Source organism: Pleurodeles waltl, chromosome 12, assembly GCF_031143425.1.
Source record: "Pleurodeles waltl isolate 20211129_DDA chromosome 12, aPleWal1.hap1.20221129, whole genome shotgun sequence".
In the NCBI taxonomy this organism is placed as follows: domain Eukaryota; kingdom Metazoa; phylum Chordata; class Amphibia; order Caudata; family Salamandridae; genus Pleurodeles; species Pleurodeles waltl.
The window spans coordinates 348,982,275-348,999,706 of NC_090451.1; the positions used below are offsets into that span (position 1 = coordinate 348,982,275).

General features: G+C 43.2%; 1 protein-coding gene across 1 annotated transcript in view; it reads left to right on the plus strand.

The window, feature by feature from the left end:
• The first annotated feature begins 217 nt into the window (after positions 1-217).
• The window catches only part of SLC7A10 (solute carrier family 7 member 10), a 524,687-nt gene continuing 507,472 nt past the window's right edge, over positions 218-17,432 (plus strand). The window contains exon 1 of the mRNA XM_069216530.1: positions 218-516. Coding sequence (XP_069072631.1) covers positions 345-516 — 172 coding nt within the window. The 5' untranslated portion in view covers positions 218-344. The remainder of the gene's footprint in view (positions 517-17,432) is intronic.

The window sequence follows — 17,432 nt, forward strand, 5'->3', positions numbered from 1 at the left end:
CTGGTTTAAAAACTTTTTTGTGTGCTTGAAAGTGGTAGTGAAATAACCAACAGAAGCTGACTGAACAAAGTGACAGGGGTATGCTGTACAAGAGGTGTGAATATGCGAATCAGGAGGCGTGTCCCATCGCTGAATGCATCCCAAGGCCAGACCCAAACAGAGTCCTTATGAATGGGGCTGAGCGAGATTGATGGCAGGGGGCGTGGCTTCTGGCAACAACGGGGACTTATCTACTGTGCAGACAGCGCTGCCTGGGAGGCCTTGCTCATTGCCAAGTTCACCCCCTTGCCTTATGCATTGGCAGGCTGGCAGAGCCGGGCAGAGGGATACAGTGGAGCGGAGAAATGGCTGGAGAAAATCAGCTTAAAAAGCTGAGTACGAACAGCACGCACCACCCGGACCGGTCAGCGCCCAGCCAGCTGTCGGCGACAGCCAACGACACCCGCGACAGCAGCTCAGAAAAAGTGACTTTGAAAAAGGAGATCGGACTCGTCAGTGCGTGTGCCATCATTATAGGTAAGGTGCTTGGAGGGTGTGGATCACGGCTTGCCGCAGCGCAAACTTTGCAAGAAGTCTGCGTGACTTGGGAAGTTCAAGCACTGCAGGAGTTTAGCATGTTTCGTTTGTGTAATAAAAGGTATTAAGACTTAAGACATTTTGTAAACTTTCAAATAATCGATCTGACAGTGTTAAATGATTGAATTAAGTACTTTTAAAAGGCTGTCACATTTGGTCCAACGCATTTAAGAAATATTTAGGGCAACTTTTTAACTTCTCACTGTGAAAAGACTTGGAGGAAAGATGATCTAGAGCTCATATTGCTGATGTCGGAGCCCGAAAGCTTGGTTAATAATCCCAGTTTCGTGACTTGTCCTAAACCGTTTGATTCTGGGAAAATACTCTCTTTTTCTGTGCCATTAGCTGAAAACTTGTGAAAAATGACGGCGTCTGCTGCTGGGTGCAGTCGATTACTAGCACTGTATATCCATGTATACTGGGTTAGGTACTGTATACCAGTGTTCACCCATTAAGCCCCACCCCACGCACACAGAAACATACACCACTGTTGTATGTGCCACACCACCTATTCGAGACGCCCTGCTGCAATTAAACGTTGGGTGTGTAATGACCATAAGGCCTGAGTTATGTAGCACCCAATGTCGAAGCAACTATGTATATCTAGAGTTCTTCTTCTCTTGGCTGATAGTCCTTCTAGGCGGCGATCAGGCGGTGATTGTTTGATACCCATGTCAGATTAAGCACTCACTTACTTAGCTGCAGTTGTGACATCTTGTTTGTTAAAGCTCGTTCGCCCACAGAGTCTGGCAGGCATCATGTGCTTTCATGTTTCAGGTATTTCATAACGTACAATATTGGAAATGGGAAAAGACAGATAGATGGATTGGGTGCAGCAAAATGGGGTAAAGTCAATAGGAGCAAAGACCTGCAAACCAGTGTCATGTGGTGCGAACTAAAGACGCCCAACCATTACGTTATTTTTTACAAACTGTGCATCAAAGACATTGTGAACCAGACAATACATTAGCATTAAATTAGCAGTGAGCTGATTTATTGCACTCAAATTCACATTTATACATGTATATATATCGTCATGGTGGGTATATGTGGAGTTAACATAGTATACTTACCTCTAAATACTTATCTTCGCAATATTTAGATAGTCCATATTTAGGCTAAAATTTTTGGTGGCTCAATATTTTTGTGCTTGATATTTTTACATACGATTGTAGAATCATATTGGCTTCCTGGTCCTCCCAGTCCTCTTACTCTTCCTCTGGTCGCATCCCGCTCCTGGTCCTTCTGCTCTGCTTCACCATCCTCCTTCTGCTCTCCTCTCCATCCTGATTCTTTCCCTCGTCATCATCCTCCTCATACTGGGCTTCATGCTCATGGTCCTTGGCCTCCTCCTGTACTTCGCCTCTTCCTCTTACTTCTGATCCTCTTGCTCCTGGCTTTCCCTTACATGCTTGTCCTGGTCCTCATCTGAGCCCGGGTCTTGGCTTTATCCTGTCTGTCCTTTTCATCCTGGTGCTCCTCATGCTCATCATCCTCCTCTGGTGCCTTACATTATCCCTTCTAGTCTTGACCGACATCCTCCTGGTACTTCCGATGCACCTGATCCTTCTATTTCTGGTTCCACTGGGCGTAGCTATCCCCATCCTCCTGATCCTCCTTCTTGTGGTTCAGTATTGCTCCACACCTTCCTGGACAGGCACCTGGTCTTCCTCTTAATTTAAAAACACCTCCTAATCCTCCTCCTTATCCAGGTTATGGCTTTGCTTCTCATCATTCTGGTTCTCCCACTTATGGTTTAGGATAAGCTGTGGTGGTCCTTAGTCTCATACTCTCCTGCTCCTTTTGTTTTACCAGATGATGGTTCCCCATATCTTCTTTGTACTAATCATCCTGCTCTTCTCAGTCCTGATCCTTATGGTCTTCATACTCCTCCAGATCTTGGTTAGGCTCCTGGTTCTGAATATGGTGTAATGGGGCTTGGTCTTCCTTGTCCAGCCTTTCCTTGTTGTCCTAGTCCTCCTGATCCTCACCATTCTCCCCTGCTCTGATTGTCCTGGTCCACTTGATCTTTGTATTCCTTGCTTCTCTGGTCTTCCTGTTCCTGATTTTCATAGTCATAGTCCTCTTGCAGGCCCTCATCCTATTATTGGTTCCCCGGGCCCAGTTCCTGCACCTTCAAGGCCTGGTTCAATTACTGTTTGTCTTTCTGTTTTGGTCCTCTTATTCCTAACACCCACGATGACAGTCCTCCTGGTGCTGATGCCATGATCCCGGGCCTTCTGCTCCTTTTCCTCGTGGCACTGATCGACCTGGCCACGGAATATCTGCGCTTCCATATCCTGGTACCCTGGTCTTCCTGGCCTTGGCCCTTTCCACCCTGGTTACATGGTCATAGTCCTCCTGATCATAGTTATTTTGGCATTTTTGGTTTTGGTCCTCTTGGTGCTGGCCTTCTTGATTCTCATGGTTCTGTTCCTGCTTTTCCTACTGGTCTTCATGGTCACAGTAATCCTGATCTCCCTGACTGTTATAGTACTTCTGGTGGAGCAGCCACTCCTGCTAGCTGTTCTCCTCCTTCCTAATTTTTAAGCTGGAAATGGGGAGTTGTATAGGATAGAATAATAGAGCCCAGTAGGTACTCTTAACATCTCCTGTGTTTTTAGATCTTGCCTACAGTCAAAGATGGCTGTTGCAAACATTTATCATGAACAATATAATACATAGATTGTATGTATTTAATGTTAAGTCCTTGGACATTATGAGTAGTTGTCTCATACATCTCAGTTCTCTGTTCTTGATTTAGTGGCTTTTCTCCCTTGCCCTGAGTTTGCCCTGCATTGGAGCATTGCGGTTTCACAATCTTTTTGATTGGTATATATTGCTGTGGGACAATGTCTTCCCTGCTTGTCAGTTGCTCTTTTGTCCCATCCTTTCTATAGTCATTATTTTCTTCCAAGGGGCAATGCATCTGGACCACTCACAACTTTTAGTTTGTGCAGCATTCACATTTTACCATTTCAAAATAGTCGTCGGCTGCTTCGGACTGGTACATTAACATTTAAACATTTTCCAGAATGGCTACTGGTGAGTCAATATAGGATCTTGGAAAGGTGTTTTTATCACAAAGATAAAGCATTCCAAGAGGCATGGCTGTATATGAGCTTGCTTGCATGTGTGTATTGAAGCACAGGTGACCATTTTGGCATTTAGTTTATGCTATGTAAACAAGCACTGGGAAAGCTAACATGTCTTTGTCTCATTTTAAAAGGTTAAACCTGTTGACTTTGCCATTGCTTGTTTTGTCTGCCGGTGTGGTGCACAGGCAAGATCTCCCTATGCAAACATCGGTGTTAATGCACCTTTTTCATAGATGTATGTGCATCCAATAGGTTTCAGGGTATGGCAGTAGTAAATTAACTGCCGATTAATCCCGGTCATTACATACATAGACAGGTACATCTACAAAGACCTACGCATTTTACAAGCACAGCTTTAGGGTGCCAAAAAACAGTATCCAAATGTCACTGTGTCTCGTAGAAACTTATGAAGTGACACGCTTTTTTGAATTGACCGACAAAGGGGTTTAGTGACCGCCCTAGGCAAGAGCTGCAAAGCTGGATTGTCTGCAGCATGTGACCCAGTGTCGTATGGTGTACAGCTAACAGCCAATAGGATTCCATGGCGACAATCCAATAGGATTCCACCCTTGCCAGGATTTGGCTGACCAATAGCTGCAGGGTTCAGGATCTCAATGGTATCCTTCTCCCGGCACTGATGACAATGTACAACGGATGGTAGCTGAATGTCATTTACAAAAAGTGTGTCTGTGTGCAAAGAGGGTGACAGGATGGTTAAAGTTGTAGATTTATTTTGAAACTCACAAATTATCGGTGAAAATACTTTATGTGTTAAATGCTCTCAGATATTTAAAGAACTACGAATTTAAATCAGATGTGGTTTTGTAACCGTGCGAAAGAGAAGGAAGGCAAGTGGGCTATTCACTGTCTTCTTTTAACTGTATATGCGCCTATATCTTCGGAGTATGTGTGTGTAGGCCAATTGTTAAATCAAGTACGTTTCAGACAGTTCATTAGCATAACTTACACTGCATGGAGAATTAGTAGAATAGGCAAAAATAAGTCTAGATTTGTAAAGGTGTATGACCTTTTCCGAAGGCCCGAATGGTATGTGTATTTGGATTTTTGGATGGGTTTGAGAGATGGTGTCCAGCAGGACCATGGCAGCTCCTAGGAATTGAAAGAAACTGTTCAATGTAAAAAAAAAAAAGTACAGCGAGCCCAGTATTGCTAATTGGAGTTTTCAGAATTACATAAGACGTTGTATGTTTAGTTCTAAACAGTAGTATTTTATGTAAGACCAGGACATCGTTTTCTATCAATATCTGATTTCATTTTCTGTCTGTGACCCTTTTGGAACAAAGGGTGTGCATTTTTTATTCTTGAAACGGCCACCAGTATTCCAATGAACCATGCGTGGTCTTTTATAAAAAAATATAGAACTGAAGTCTAGCAGAGCATTATGCTACAGTAATGTCACCCGACGTGGGGTTGAGCTATTGGTTGAGCTATCCTTCCACCTTATCTCTTCAAGCATCGTTGGACCTGAGAGAATGCCTCAGCAACCTGGAGGATGTGTGGCCTTTATAAATTAGGCTGAAGGTCTGATCGATCCTTTTGATTATTCCATGCCCTCATTGTAAAATAACTGTCCTACAAGGAGAGTCTCAAACTGTTGGGGGATTTGTCTACAGAATAAGATTGAGCTGTTGTAGACCCTTTTTCAGTCTATAAATGACCTACATCAAGATCCAAAAAGTTTTAATTTTATTATTGTATTTATTATTTCAATTTACGACATGTAAGCAAACAGTTCAGGGACAGAATAGTAAAGAAGATTCAACCCCTGCCCTAGGAGCACTCTTTGACAAAGTTGGCAGTTAGGCAATGGAATAGACTCTTTTTTGATGTGCTACATTGTTTAAAGCAGTTAACAGAGAAGGCGACTATTGGCTGCCGCTACCTAAGCCAGCCCAGGACTATGCGCATGTCATTCGGGTCAGAAAAGGATGTGTTTTCACACAACTCTTGAAGAAGTTGACAAGTTGCAGCAGATTTAGTATATTACCTCTTTCTGAATATTAAGACTTCCCTGATCCAATGTTTAATTCTGTGCATAGCTTCTTTTGACCACAATATCTATGCAGATGGGCCTATGAAGGTGAATTATTTTCTCACTGCTCTGAGACTGGTCAACAATCTGGGTATGGCCTACAACACAGGCTTACAGCAATATTTAAACTCCTTGTGACTCAGATAGCCTCTAAAATCACCTTTCTCCCCGGCTGATCCTAAGATGGGGAGCACCGCCTCTCGGGCCATTCCGTGTTTACTTGCCCTGCCTCCCTTTCATAAAGTGCGGGTGTTCCATGCTTCCCCTGGGTAAAGTGCTGCTCTTCCAAGCTCACTTACACTTACTTTGAGCCTCCTTTCACCCCGTCTTCCCCTGTCTGTTGTTCTTATGCTGTAAGTTATGTTTTTATGTGACTGGCGTTCACACTAAAGCAGAGGTCTTCAAACTGAGGGGCAGGCTCCCCTAGGGGGGCCTCAGCTGGTTCCAGGGGGGGCGCCAGACTCTGGCCAAAAGAAGCATTATACAGATAAAAGGCCTTTGTTTTAAGCAGAAACGTGTAATTGCCCTTTTAAAAAGGCAACAGTACTTAACTGCAATGTTTAAATAGGTCTAGACATATTTAAACATTGCCATCTTTATAAAATAATTGTGAAAAGTTCTGAGGGGGGGCCCAATGATTTTTATTTTTTAACTGGGGGGGGGCGCGGCATTAAAAAGTTTGGAGACCACTGCACTAAAGTGTCCCACTTGTTGACAAGGTCTGCTCGTCTAAAAACAATTGTACAAATAAAAAGAAGTAATGTAAATATTGTTGGTATGAGTCACATTGAATAAGCTTATGACACGCAAGCATAGAAAGGCAAATATGCACAGGAGAGGCGTATGTGCCAGGCGTTGTTACAAAGCACTGAACACATTGTCCCTGCTGACAAATGCATTTTACTAGTAGAATCTTCACGACTGCGGAGTCTCTGCCCATGAAAAGATAGGACAGTTCTATCTATTTATGTGTAGACACTCCCCATTCGTAACAATACTCCTAGTAAAACACCTTTGTGACTAGCGAACAATTACAAACTTATAAAAAGGTGTAGGTTCTCTTTTGTGAATCAGGCCTACGAGCACATTATAAGTATTGGATGTGTTTTTACTGCCAAATTGTACAGGACACGTGGGCAAAAATGGGGAATAACGTGCGACAGCACTATTTCCATTCGTCTTGTACATTTTATTTCCACATTTATAGCACGTTGCGCATGCCTTTACTGCTAAAAGCTTGTTGTAAATGCAAGCGTAAAATCAGAGCATGCACAATTTACACAGCTCTTGATCCGCAAAAGGGCTCAAAGGCACAAGTACCTTTTGTCCTCATGTTGGCAACATTACCAAAGCAGCGCGTGTTAATGCTCTTGAGAAAGACTTGAATGAAGATTTTCATTCCTTCTTAGTAATTAGCTAAAGTTGGTTTAATTGTGCACCTGCATGTGCAGTCTGAGATGTTATTATTTTTTGCAAGTATTTATGTGCCAAGAAAGATTGAACAGCTTGGAACTATGGTTTACAGATCAAAACACTCCAGTTTTAGCCGTAAGCATTTGACTAACTGTCAAAATACTATCAAGGTACTACAATACTTTAGATTTCGAGAACCTTCATACGTCTTCTTCAGATGACATTCACAAATTGCTAACAGGGGCTGCTTCAATCCTCGTGAACTATTTTTGAAAGCCATTTGAAGAAGAGGTCTATGTTTTCAAAGGCTTACATATTGTGCCATTTTCAGTCAGACTCAAAAGAAATATATCTGAATCGGAAGTGTATGTATATGTTCGTAGGAATACGTTTATTTCATGGAAGATCATCAGTATCTCAGAAGAATGTTACTCTTTGCAATCCGCATACCACTGCTGCCTCATTGTGAATAGAAAATGGTGTCATCACTTGTTATTAAGGTTTCAAATTTCTCATGCATCCAAAGGCGTAATGCATCTTACCTTCTGTCTGCAGACTGCAATAAAAAGCATCAAGCACTTAACATGTTTGATAATGGAAAGGCATATGACCTGCAATTTGGAAATCGCTGAGTAAAACTCATAAGCAAGTTCATTAAAGATTGACTAATTTACAAGGAAATTACATAGCGAAGAAACAAGTTGATGTAATATACATGGTCATAAGATGTTGGTTTGGGAAAGTCCCTTGCATGGTGTACAGGCTTGTTCCTCTGCCCTGGGTGCCTGAATGCATGTGAATCTGGTTCTTGACTTCTATTTTGGCCACGGCGTCATAATACTCTAGGCTGTGTATAGTGGCCTAGGCCTGTCTCTGAGATTGGGGAGTCCAGTACCTCTCCTATGAACGGGATAGGCACACCAGTTGTGCTTGTGGTGGGCTGAGGGTTATTTTTTCTGTCCTAGGTATAAGACATAAAGCAGTGTTGGCAGCGTACTGTGTGTGTTGTGACTTATAGTGGCCAGCAGTATAGAAAGTGTGTGTGTGTGTATGTGTGTAAAAGGACATCTTTTTCAGACAGTGGAAGTGTTTTGCTTTTATTCCTGTGGCTGAAATGCAGAGAGATAGACACTGAAGTGAGGAGGATGGAGACCTGTGCTTTATTTGTGGCACAACTTATTTGTAACCACCAGTACATATTTCTGAGGAACCACAACATGGTGGTGCTTGGGGTGTATTTTTAAGTAATGTTCAATAGTGGAGCATTAAACTATTTAATATATCTTTAGAAAATTATAAAACGTGATCTTAAATCTGCAGTTAAAAATGAGGTGGGTTGTGCCAACTGCAGTGGACCAATGAGTAATAACTGGGGCCCTGGCACTTACTTTTTTATTTTACTAATTAAGCACTGGCAGAGCTACTCATCAGCTCCTTGCTAACAGTCACTGAATTTTTAGGAGAGCCGTTTAAAAAAAAAATTGTAGGATATTCCCCAACAAAGGCAGGGTGTTAGGGTACTCCCTAAAATGCCCCTTTATGCAGTTTCCTTTAATTTTCTGGTCATGAGGACCAAGTCCCCATATCCTGTAATGGTAGCCATAGCATTTCTCTTAGTGTTGCAGCCAGGCACACAGAGTTCTCAGTCCTGCAGGATCAAGACTGGTCTCACAGGACTAAAGCGACTGATTGTGAAAAAGCCCCTCTTGGCTCATCACAAGGCTTTATTTTTTAATTTGCAGTCCAGTGGGACTCACACTTGACTCCCGCTGGACCAACTGTCAATATAGCACTATATTTTAAACATTAATTGTTAAAGAAACACTGAACGGATTTACACCAAATCACAAAAAGCATGTTTTCTTTACAAAGATCTAATTTTATGCCACATTTGGTGTGATTCTTTTCACCCATTTTATTCTGTATCACAGTCTAAAATTCCAATGGGAAATTGCATGGGGAAAATGAGTTTTAGAATTCTCTCTTCTTTTTTGCCCCACTTGACTGATCACTACAAAACGTTTGAGGAAGGAGATGAGATGGATTATTTTTTGGGGAAAGGTTTGTGAATATTCATCACATAGTGCCAACATTATTAGTGAAACAAAAAACACTTTTCCTAAGAAAACACTGACCTAGCTATAACAAGACAGAAGCAACCTCCACTGTGTACTATGGTGATTTCTTAAAAATAAATAAAGTTGTCTCTAGGTCAACGTTACAAAAAAGTCGATACTAGGTGTGCTACTCTCATTGTTTGTGCAACACCTTGAGTACACTGTGGTTGGGAAAAGTCAATTTATTTTGAGACTCTCTCAGTCGCAACTCTGTCTCCGAAAGATCATGTGAGCAGTTAAAACAGTGTGCTCTTTGTCTTTGCATTTTGGTACATGTATTTCAGTAAACTAAATGAAGCTTGGCTTATAATATCAGATCTTCTGACAGGGAAAGCTTGAGGATGACAGGTTTGATTTAATTCTTGCAATTTTTGACATTGGCAGCCAAAGTCACAATGCTCAACTTTGAGTTGTTTTCCTAATTGTTTATTCACTTAATGGTTACCCATGTGCACTTAACTACTTCACTGTGTTTGGAGCACAGAATGGCTTTGTTTTTGACGATTTTTAGTGTATAATAATTTATTGAATATTGTAAAAGTTTTCTAATTACATTTATTTGTATTGGGATAGAATCATCTTACCTCAAACTTATTACGTGCTTTCAGTAAGATTTTCTCTGAGCTAATCTCTGTCCTAACTACCTCCTACTATACCCAGAGTCTTATGGTTACAGGTTTTCCCCATGCATACATATATAATACAATTTCGCGTATCTAACAGAAGGACTAAAAAGAGCTTTAAAAAAGTAGTTATTTGCACATGCAAGATATCAAAAGAGACAGGGTGTAGAATTATATAAAAAGAAGATTTGATAGGTAAATAGTAAATATTAACTATACTAATAAATCTCAACTAATGGTTTGCGTAGGAAAAAGACACCTTGACTTTATTTTACCTTTGTCTCTGATCTCAATTCAAGCATCGCCACCCCTTTGTGAGGGCCACTACTAGTCAGTGACGTGAGGTACAGCAAGTGCTCCCAAAGCTAAGCTTATTCTTATTGGTCACATAGACAGTGCACGTGTTGCACACAGATGCTGGGAGGAAGGAGGCCACCAGGCCAGTTTTCTCAAAAATTCAACTTCAGCCCTCTACCACTCATTAATCTCATTGTGACACTACTTCAAAATGTGGACAACAGCAGGAGTAACTAGTGAACCAGGTACACAAAGTAGTGAGAAGACACATCACTTGAAATTGCAATTGGGGGACTTAATTCAAAACCTTCAATCGACATGCAAAGGAAAGCAGAAATAAAGTAAAAAGTGCATGACTGCTTTTTGCAGCCTAGAGGCTCCTGTATCAAGTCAACAATCACTTAAGCACTTAAGTTTTCCATTTATATATGAGGAGCTCTTCTGTATTCCACCTAAAGTGTCTTCGAGTCCCTCTTATGACAACCCCCTCAAGGAGTACCCAATCACAGCTAATCCTACAAGCTGTCTTCTAAAGATTACACAGCGCCTGCTCCGTCAGTTAACAAATCCTGCTTTCAAAATACATTACCAGTTGTGCGAATTAAGGAAGACTGTAATTCCAGCTCCTTCACAGAGGATTTAACAGGGAGTGGAGCGGCTCATCCTGATTCTGGGGCAAGGAAATCTGCAGGAGGACTCCTCTACATGGTGCTCACTGGCTGCTGGTATGGATGTGTTAACTATAGCTTTGTCTCAATGCTCTACTTCGTTTCAAATGCAAGTGGATTTACTATCAGAAATCGCTAGTTCATTTACATTTACACCCATAGGTGGTAATCTGGAAGGGCTTAATGCTCTAATAAAAAATGCACAGGCAGAATCGAACTCCTCACCTCCATCTGTAATTGTACACTCATAATAGACAGACTTTCTTACGTTCCTGCAGGTTCCAATGTCTAGTTTTAATGAAGATTTCCAGTGTCAAACCTCCAGCTTCCCTCAACCCAAAGCAAGGTTAAGTGGGGATATTAGTGATCCAATCACTGTTGTGCACATCAATCCTGTAAAGTGAGAGAATTTTGTTCATATTTAATCTAACAACAATAGTATAGATATTGCACCAAAGACATTGCAAACAAACCGCTACCTGCTCCAGAGCCTGGGGGTTGTTGGCATGAAGACGGAGATTCAGTAAAAGTGTCCAAAAGATCTGCAAAGGACTAAAGTCAAGAGAACTTCCATTGCCCATGCAACGGGAACTGAAAGGGGAGCCGGAATGAACATCAAAGGTGCAGCTGGGGAGACAGGAGGATGCAAATTAATGTGAGAGTCAAGGAACCCTACAAGAAACAAGTTTACCAGGCAATGAGTGCATCTGCCCACCTTTTTGTAGTGTTTCTGCCTGGAATGATCCAGAAGTTGAAGTGATATCAATATCTGTAGAGAAGGATGTCATCTTGGGTTGGGTACTAGTGTGATAAAAGTCAATGGCTCTTTAAATAAGTCACACTATCTTGCAGTGGGATCCAAACTGACCAAACATTGACAGTCTCCACTGTGTCCTTGTTGCTACACTCTCCATTCCCCCTGATATCTTACTCTTACTGGAACCCTCCGTCCTCTATCTACCTGTGTGCAAATCCCTACTCTGTCAGCAAGTCTTACCATGCAGTCAATTTTAGATGAATGAAGGTCAGAACTGAGGTCAAATTCCAACATTATCAGGATCCAGCAGATACAACGAAATCTATCCGGGGCACATAGGGATCAAAACTCAGCTTTTAACCATAATGGTTCTAAATATTCTACTAACGCCACTGTGTTTATGACCACAGAGATTCCCCCACCCACCGCAAGCCCTTCACTTACGATCCAGGAAGTTAAGCCCATAAAAAGCGTTGATGTTTAATGCAGTTTACATTTCATTCCACATGCCCTTCAGATTATCACAGTTTAACAGCAAAGTTAAACATCCCACAATGTACCCAGTTTTTAACGGAAGGATTGAGTAGGTTAGTTGTTCTGGAGTTGCATGAGATTAGCCCTCTTTAAGATTTGTCTGCTAAAAAACAGAGGTCACAACTGGAATCGGTCCTCCTAGCTCACATGAAAAGCAGACCACACTGATGGTGGCAGCTGAAAATAATACGATTTAATACACAAGTGCCCTCCTCCAAAGTAAATCCAACATGTATTTAAATAGAATCAGCAACTTCTTTTGCACAGCAACCACAAAATCATATCTCTGATACCATAGCGTATCCTCGAAATTGGTCAGCCCTTCAGGGTTTTCAGTACTGTACAGTTCTCATCTCTCTTTGTGTAACAACTTGAAAACCACTGATTAGGTGAAGTCTGTCTTAAATAATAGGGCAGAGACCTTTTTGGCATAAGGACCACCCCACAAGAGGAATCAGCACTGGACAGGCCGTACCCCAAGTTAAAGTTCATTACAACACACCGGGGAAGCAAAAGATGACCCATATAAGCGCCTCGGGTCAAGACAAATTTACCAGTTCTATATACAACCTTTCTGTGCTCTCAACTGACAGAACATGTAACCCGCTCATGTTATTAATCCTGTCACATAATGCTCAAATAGTCATGCCATGCTTAGGTGTCACTCCTAGTATGTTCCATTAAAAGTATTCCTTGGAATGTGGCTGGCTGGGCCAAGATTGTGTTAGATAAGAAAGCCTTGGGCTTTGTGGTTGCAAATGGCACTGTCTGCATTCAAGAATCATGGCGCCAAGACAATATTATATTGCCTGCTTTTAAAAGCTTCAATATTCCCAGAAGCAGAAAGGCAAAAAGGCCACCCTGATGATGGCCTGGTTACTTTTATCTGTAATTCACTGGATTTAGCTTTCTCAAAGTTGGACTTGGGCTTTTCCGTTGCACTTGCAATAGAGAGCAACGATCTTAGTAATCACTGCTTCTAGAGGGCCATTGTGCAAGCGGTGGTTGCGGGGCCCAACAGTGGGAGTTTAGGCCTTTTACTCTTGAATTCCTCGGGCCCGACCTACTATGGGTCTTGAGCCACTGGTCCAGGTTCCCCTTCAGCACCTGGAGCGGGGTTGAACTGGTTTGAGGTTGGCAGAAGGTGTATATAAGTACAATACTCAAACTACATCAATCAACCACAATATATGTCCAGCCAGTTCTAAGCTTTTATGATAAAAGTGAAATTGTATTTAGAAATGCATAGTAAAATACAGCACATACAAATAACACACTCAGCCATCATAAGGCTGGAACTCTAGTGAGCCAGGCTGCGAGGACTCCTCCCGGTCTGTGCCTCCTGTGCACTTCTCCCTCCTTTATTATCAGCCTTTCTTGGTTAACAATAAAGTATTTCAAAAGCATTCAAAGTTGGATCAGGCATCCATCTTTGAATGTTTTAGAAATATTTTATTATTGCTTACAAAATGTCTGTTGTGTTGCAAATGGTAGCAATAAAAGACAGCCATTATGGCATATTAAAATGATAATAATGTATGTTTGGGGTGCCATCTGCATGATGAGAGTTAAGGGGTTTGCCAGCACTGGGTGTAGAGCTGTGGGGCCCTTTCAAACCATTGATATAAAAGGTTTTTTTAAAACAAATAAACCATTGTTTCACGAGCCCTGTGTAGGAAAGTACCATCTTGCCTGGCATGTTACCCCCATTTTTCACTGTATATATGTTGTTTTAGTTGTATGTGTCACTGGGACCCTGCTAGCCAGGGCCCCAGTGCTCATAAGTGTGCCTGAATGTGTTACCTGTGTTATGACTAACTGTCTCACCGAGGCTCTGCTATCCAGAACCTCAGTGGTTATGCTCTCTCATTTCTTTCCAAATTGTCACTAACAGGCTAGTGACCAATTTCACCAATTCACATTGGCATACTGGAACACCCTTATAATTCCCTAGTATATGGTACTAAGGTACCCAGGGTATTGGGGTTCCAGGAGATCCCTATGGGCTGCAGCATTTCTTTTGCCACCCATAGGGAGCTCTGACAATTCTTACACAGGCCTGCCACTGCAGCCTGAGTGAAATAACGTCCACGTTATTTCACAGCCATTTACGACTGCACTTAAGTAAATTATAAGTCACCTATATGTCTAACCTTTACCTGGTAAAGGTTAGGTGCAAAGTTACTTAGTGTGTGGGCACCCTGGCACTAGCCAAGGTGCCCCCACATTGTTCAGGGCAAATTCCCCGGACTTTGTGAGTGCGGGGCCACCATTACACGCGTGCACTACACATAGGTCACTACCTATGTGTAGCTTCACAATGGTAACTCCGAATATGGCCATGTAACATGTCTATGATCATGGAATGCCCCCTCTATCCCATCCTGGCATAGTTGGCACAATCCCATGATCCCACTGGTCTGTAGCACAGACCCTGGTACTGCCAAACTGCCTTTTCAGGGGTTTCACTGCAGCTGCTGCTGCTGCTGCTGCTAACCCCTCAGACTGGTTTCTGCCCTCCTGGGGTCCAGCCAGGCTTGGCCCAGGATGGCAGAACAAAGGACTTCCTCAGAGAGAGGGTGTTACACCCTCTCCCTTTGGAAAAAGGTGTTAAGGCAGGGGAGGAGTAGCCTCCCCCAGCCTCTGGGAATGCTTTCATGGGCACAGATGGTGCCCATTTCTGCATAAGCCAGTCTACACCGGTTCAGGGACCCCTCAGCCCTGCTCTGGCGCGAAACTGGACAAAGGAAAGGGGAGTGACCACTCCCCTGACCTGCACCTCCCCTGGGAGGTGCCCAGAGCTCCTCCAGTGTGCTCCAGACCTCTGCCATCTTGGAAACAGAGGTGCTGCTGGCACACTGGACTGCTCTGAGTGGCCAGGGCCAGCAGGTGACGTCAGAGACTCCTTCTGATAGGCTCCTTCAGGTGTTGCTAGCCTATCCTCTCTCCTAAGTAGCCAAACCCTCTTTCCTGGCTATTTAGGGTCTCTGCTTTGGGGAATTCCTTAGATAACGAATGCAAGGGCTCATCAGAGTTCCTCTGCATCTCTCTCTTCACCTTCTGCCAAGGAATCGACTGCTGACCGTGCTGGAAGCCTGCAAAACTGCAACAAAGTAGCGAAGACGACTACTGCAACTCTGTAACGCTGATCCTGCCGCCTTCTCAACTGTTTTCCTGGTGGTGCATGCTGTGGGGGTAGTCTGCCTCCTCTCTGCACTAGAAGCTCAGAAGAAATCTCCCGTGGGCCGACGGAATCGTCCCCCTGCAATCGCAGGCACCAAAGAACTGCATTACCGGTACCCTGGGTCTCCTCTCAGCACGACGAGCGAGGTCCCTTGAATCCAGCAACTCTGTCCAAGTGACTCACACAGTCCAGTGACTCTTCAGTCCAAGTTTGGTGGAGGTAAGTCCTTGCCTCCCCACGCTTGACTGCATTGCTGGTTGCTGGGAGCTGCGTCTTTTGCAGCTACTCCGGCCTCTGTGCACTTCCAGTGGAAATCCTTTGTGCACAGCCAAGCCTGGGTCCACGGCACTCTAACCTGCATTGCACGACTTTCTAAGTTGTCCTCCGGCGGTGTGGGTCTCCTTTGTGCAACTTCGGGTGAGCACCGTTTCACTCCTCTTCGTAGTGCCGTTCCGGCACTTCTGCGGGTGCTGCCTGCTTCTGAGAGGGCTCCTTGTCTTGCTAGACGCCCCCTCTGTCCCCAGACGCAATTGGCGACATCCTGGTCCCTCCTGGGCCACAGCAGCATCCAAAAACCCTAATTGCACGATTTGCAGCTAGCAAGGCTTGTTGGCGGTCTTTTGGCGGGAAAACACTTCTGTACGACTCTTCACGATGTGGGACATCCATCCTCCAAAGGGGAAGTTTCTAGCCCTTGTCATTCCTGCAGAATCCTCAGCTTCTACTGCCTAGTAGCAGCTTCTTTGCACCCACAGCTGGCATTTCCTGGGCATCTGCCCATCTCCGACTTGCTTGTGACTTTTGGACTTGGTCCCCTTGTTCCACAGGTACCCTCGTTTGGAAATCCACCGTTGTTGCATTGCTGGTTTGTGTCTTACCTGCAGAATTCCCCTATCACGACTTCTATGTCCTTTGGGGAACTTTAGTGCACTTTGCACTCACTTTTCAGGGTCTTCGGGTGGGCTATTTTTCTAACCCTCACTGTTTTCTTACAGTCCCAGCGACCCTCTACAAGGTCACATAGGTTTGGGGTCCCTTCGTGGTTCGCATTCCACTTTTGGAGTATATGGTTTGTGTTGCCCCTATCCCTATGTGTCCCCATTGCATCCTATTGTAACTATACATTGTTTGCACTGTTTTCTAAGACTATACTGCATATTTTTGGTATTGTGTACATATATCTTGTGTATATTTGCTATCCTCATACTGAGGGTACTCACTGAGATACTTTTGGCATATTGTCATAAAAATAAAGTACCTTTATTTTTAGTATATCTGTGTATTGTGTTTTCTTATGATATTGTGCAAGTGACACTAGTGGTACTGTAGGAGCTTCACTCGTCTCCTAGTTCAGCCTAAGCTGCTCTGCTAAGCTACCATTATCTATCAGCCTAAGCTGCTAGACACCCTATACACTAATAAGGGATACCTGGGCCTGGTGCAAGGTGTAAGTACCCATTGGTACTCACTACAAGCCAGTCCAGCCTCCTACATTGGTTGTGCAGCGGTGGGATAAGTGCTTTGTAACTACTTACCACTTTTGTCATTGTACTTTTCATAAGAGAAAAATATACAAAACAAGTTCAGTGTATGTACACCTAACCAAAAAGTTTTGCATTCCCTCTTTTCACTCTTTTCTAAGTGCTGAAAAGTACCTCTAAACTTTCTAAAAGTTCTTAAAAAGTTTTAAAAGTTTTTTTTTCTGTCTTTCCAAAAGTTCTGAAAACGTTTTCTCACTTTTTCTGTCACTTAAACACTGTCTAAAATGTCTGGCACAGGCCAAACTGTTGATCTGTCCAAACTTGCATATGATCACCTTAGCTGGAAAGGAGCAAGGAGTCTCTGCATAGATAGAGGTTTGAGTGTAGGGAAGAATCCCCTCAGAGAACTGTTGGTTAACATGCTTATAGAACAGGATAAGGCCAGAGGTGCCCCATCTGTTGAAAAAGTAGCTAATGGTTCCCAATCTGATCCAGGGACTCCCCTAGAAAAAGATTCAGGAAAGAAACTTCCTAGCCTGCCCATTACTAGACAGCCTAGCATAGTTGGTACTGATGTAGATTCACACCATACTGATAGTGTTGTCTCACATCATAGCAAGAGTATTCCTTC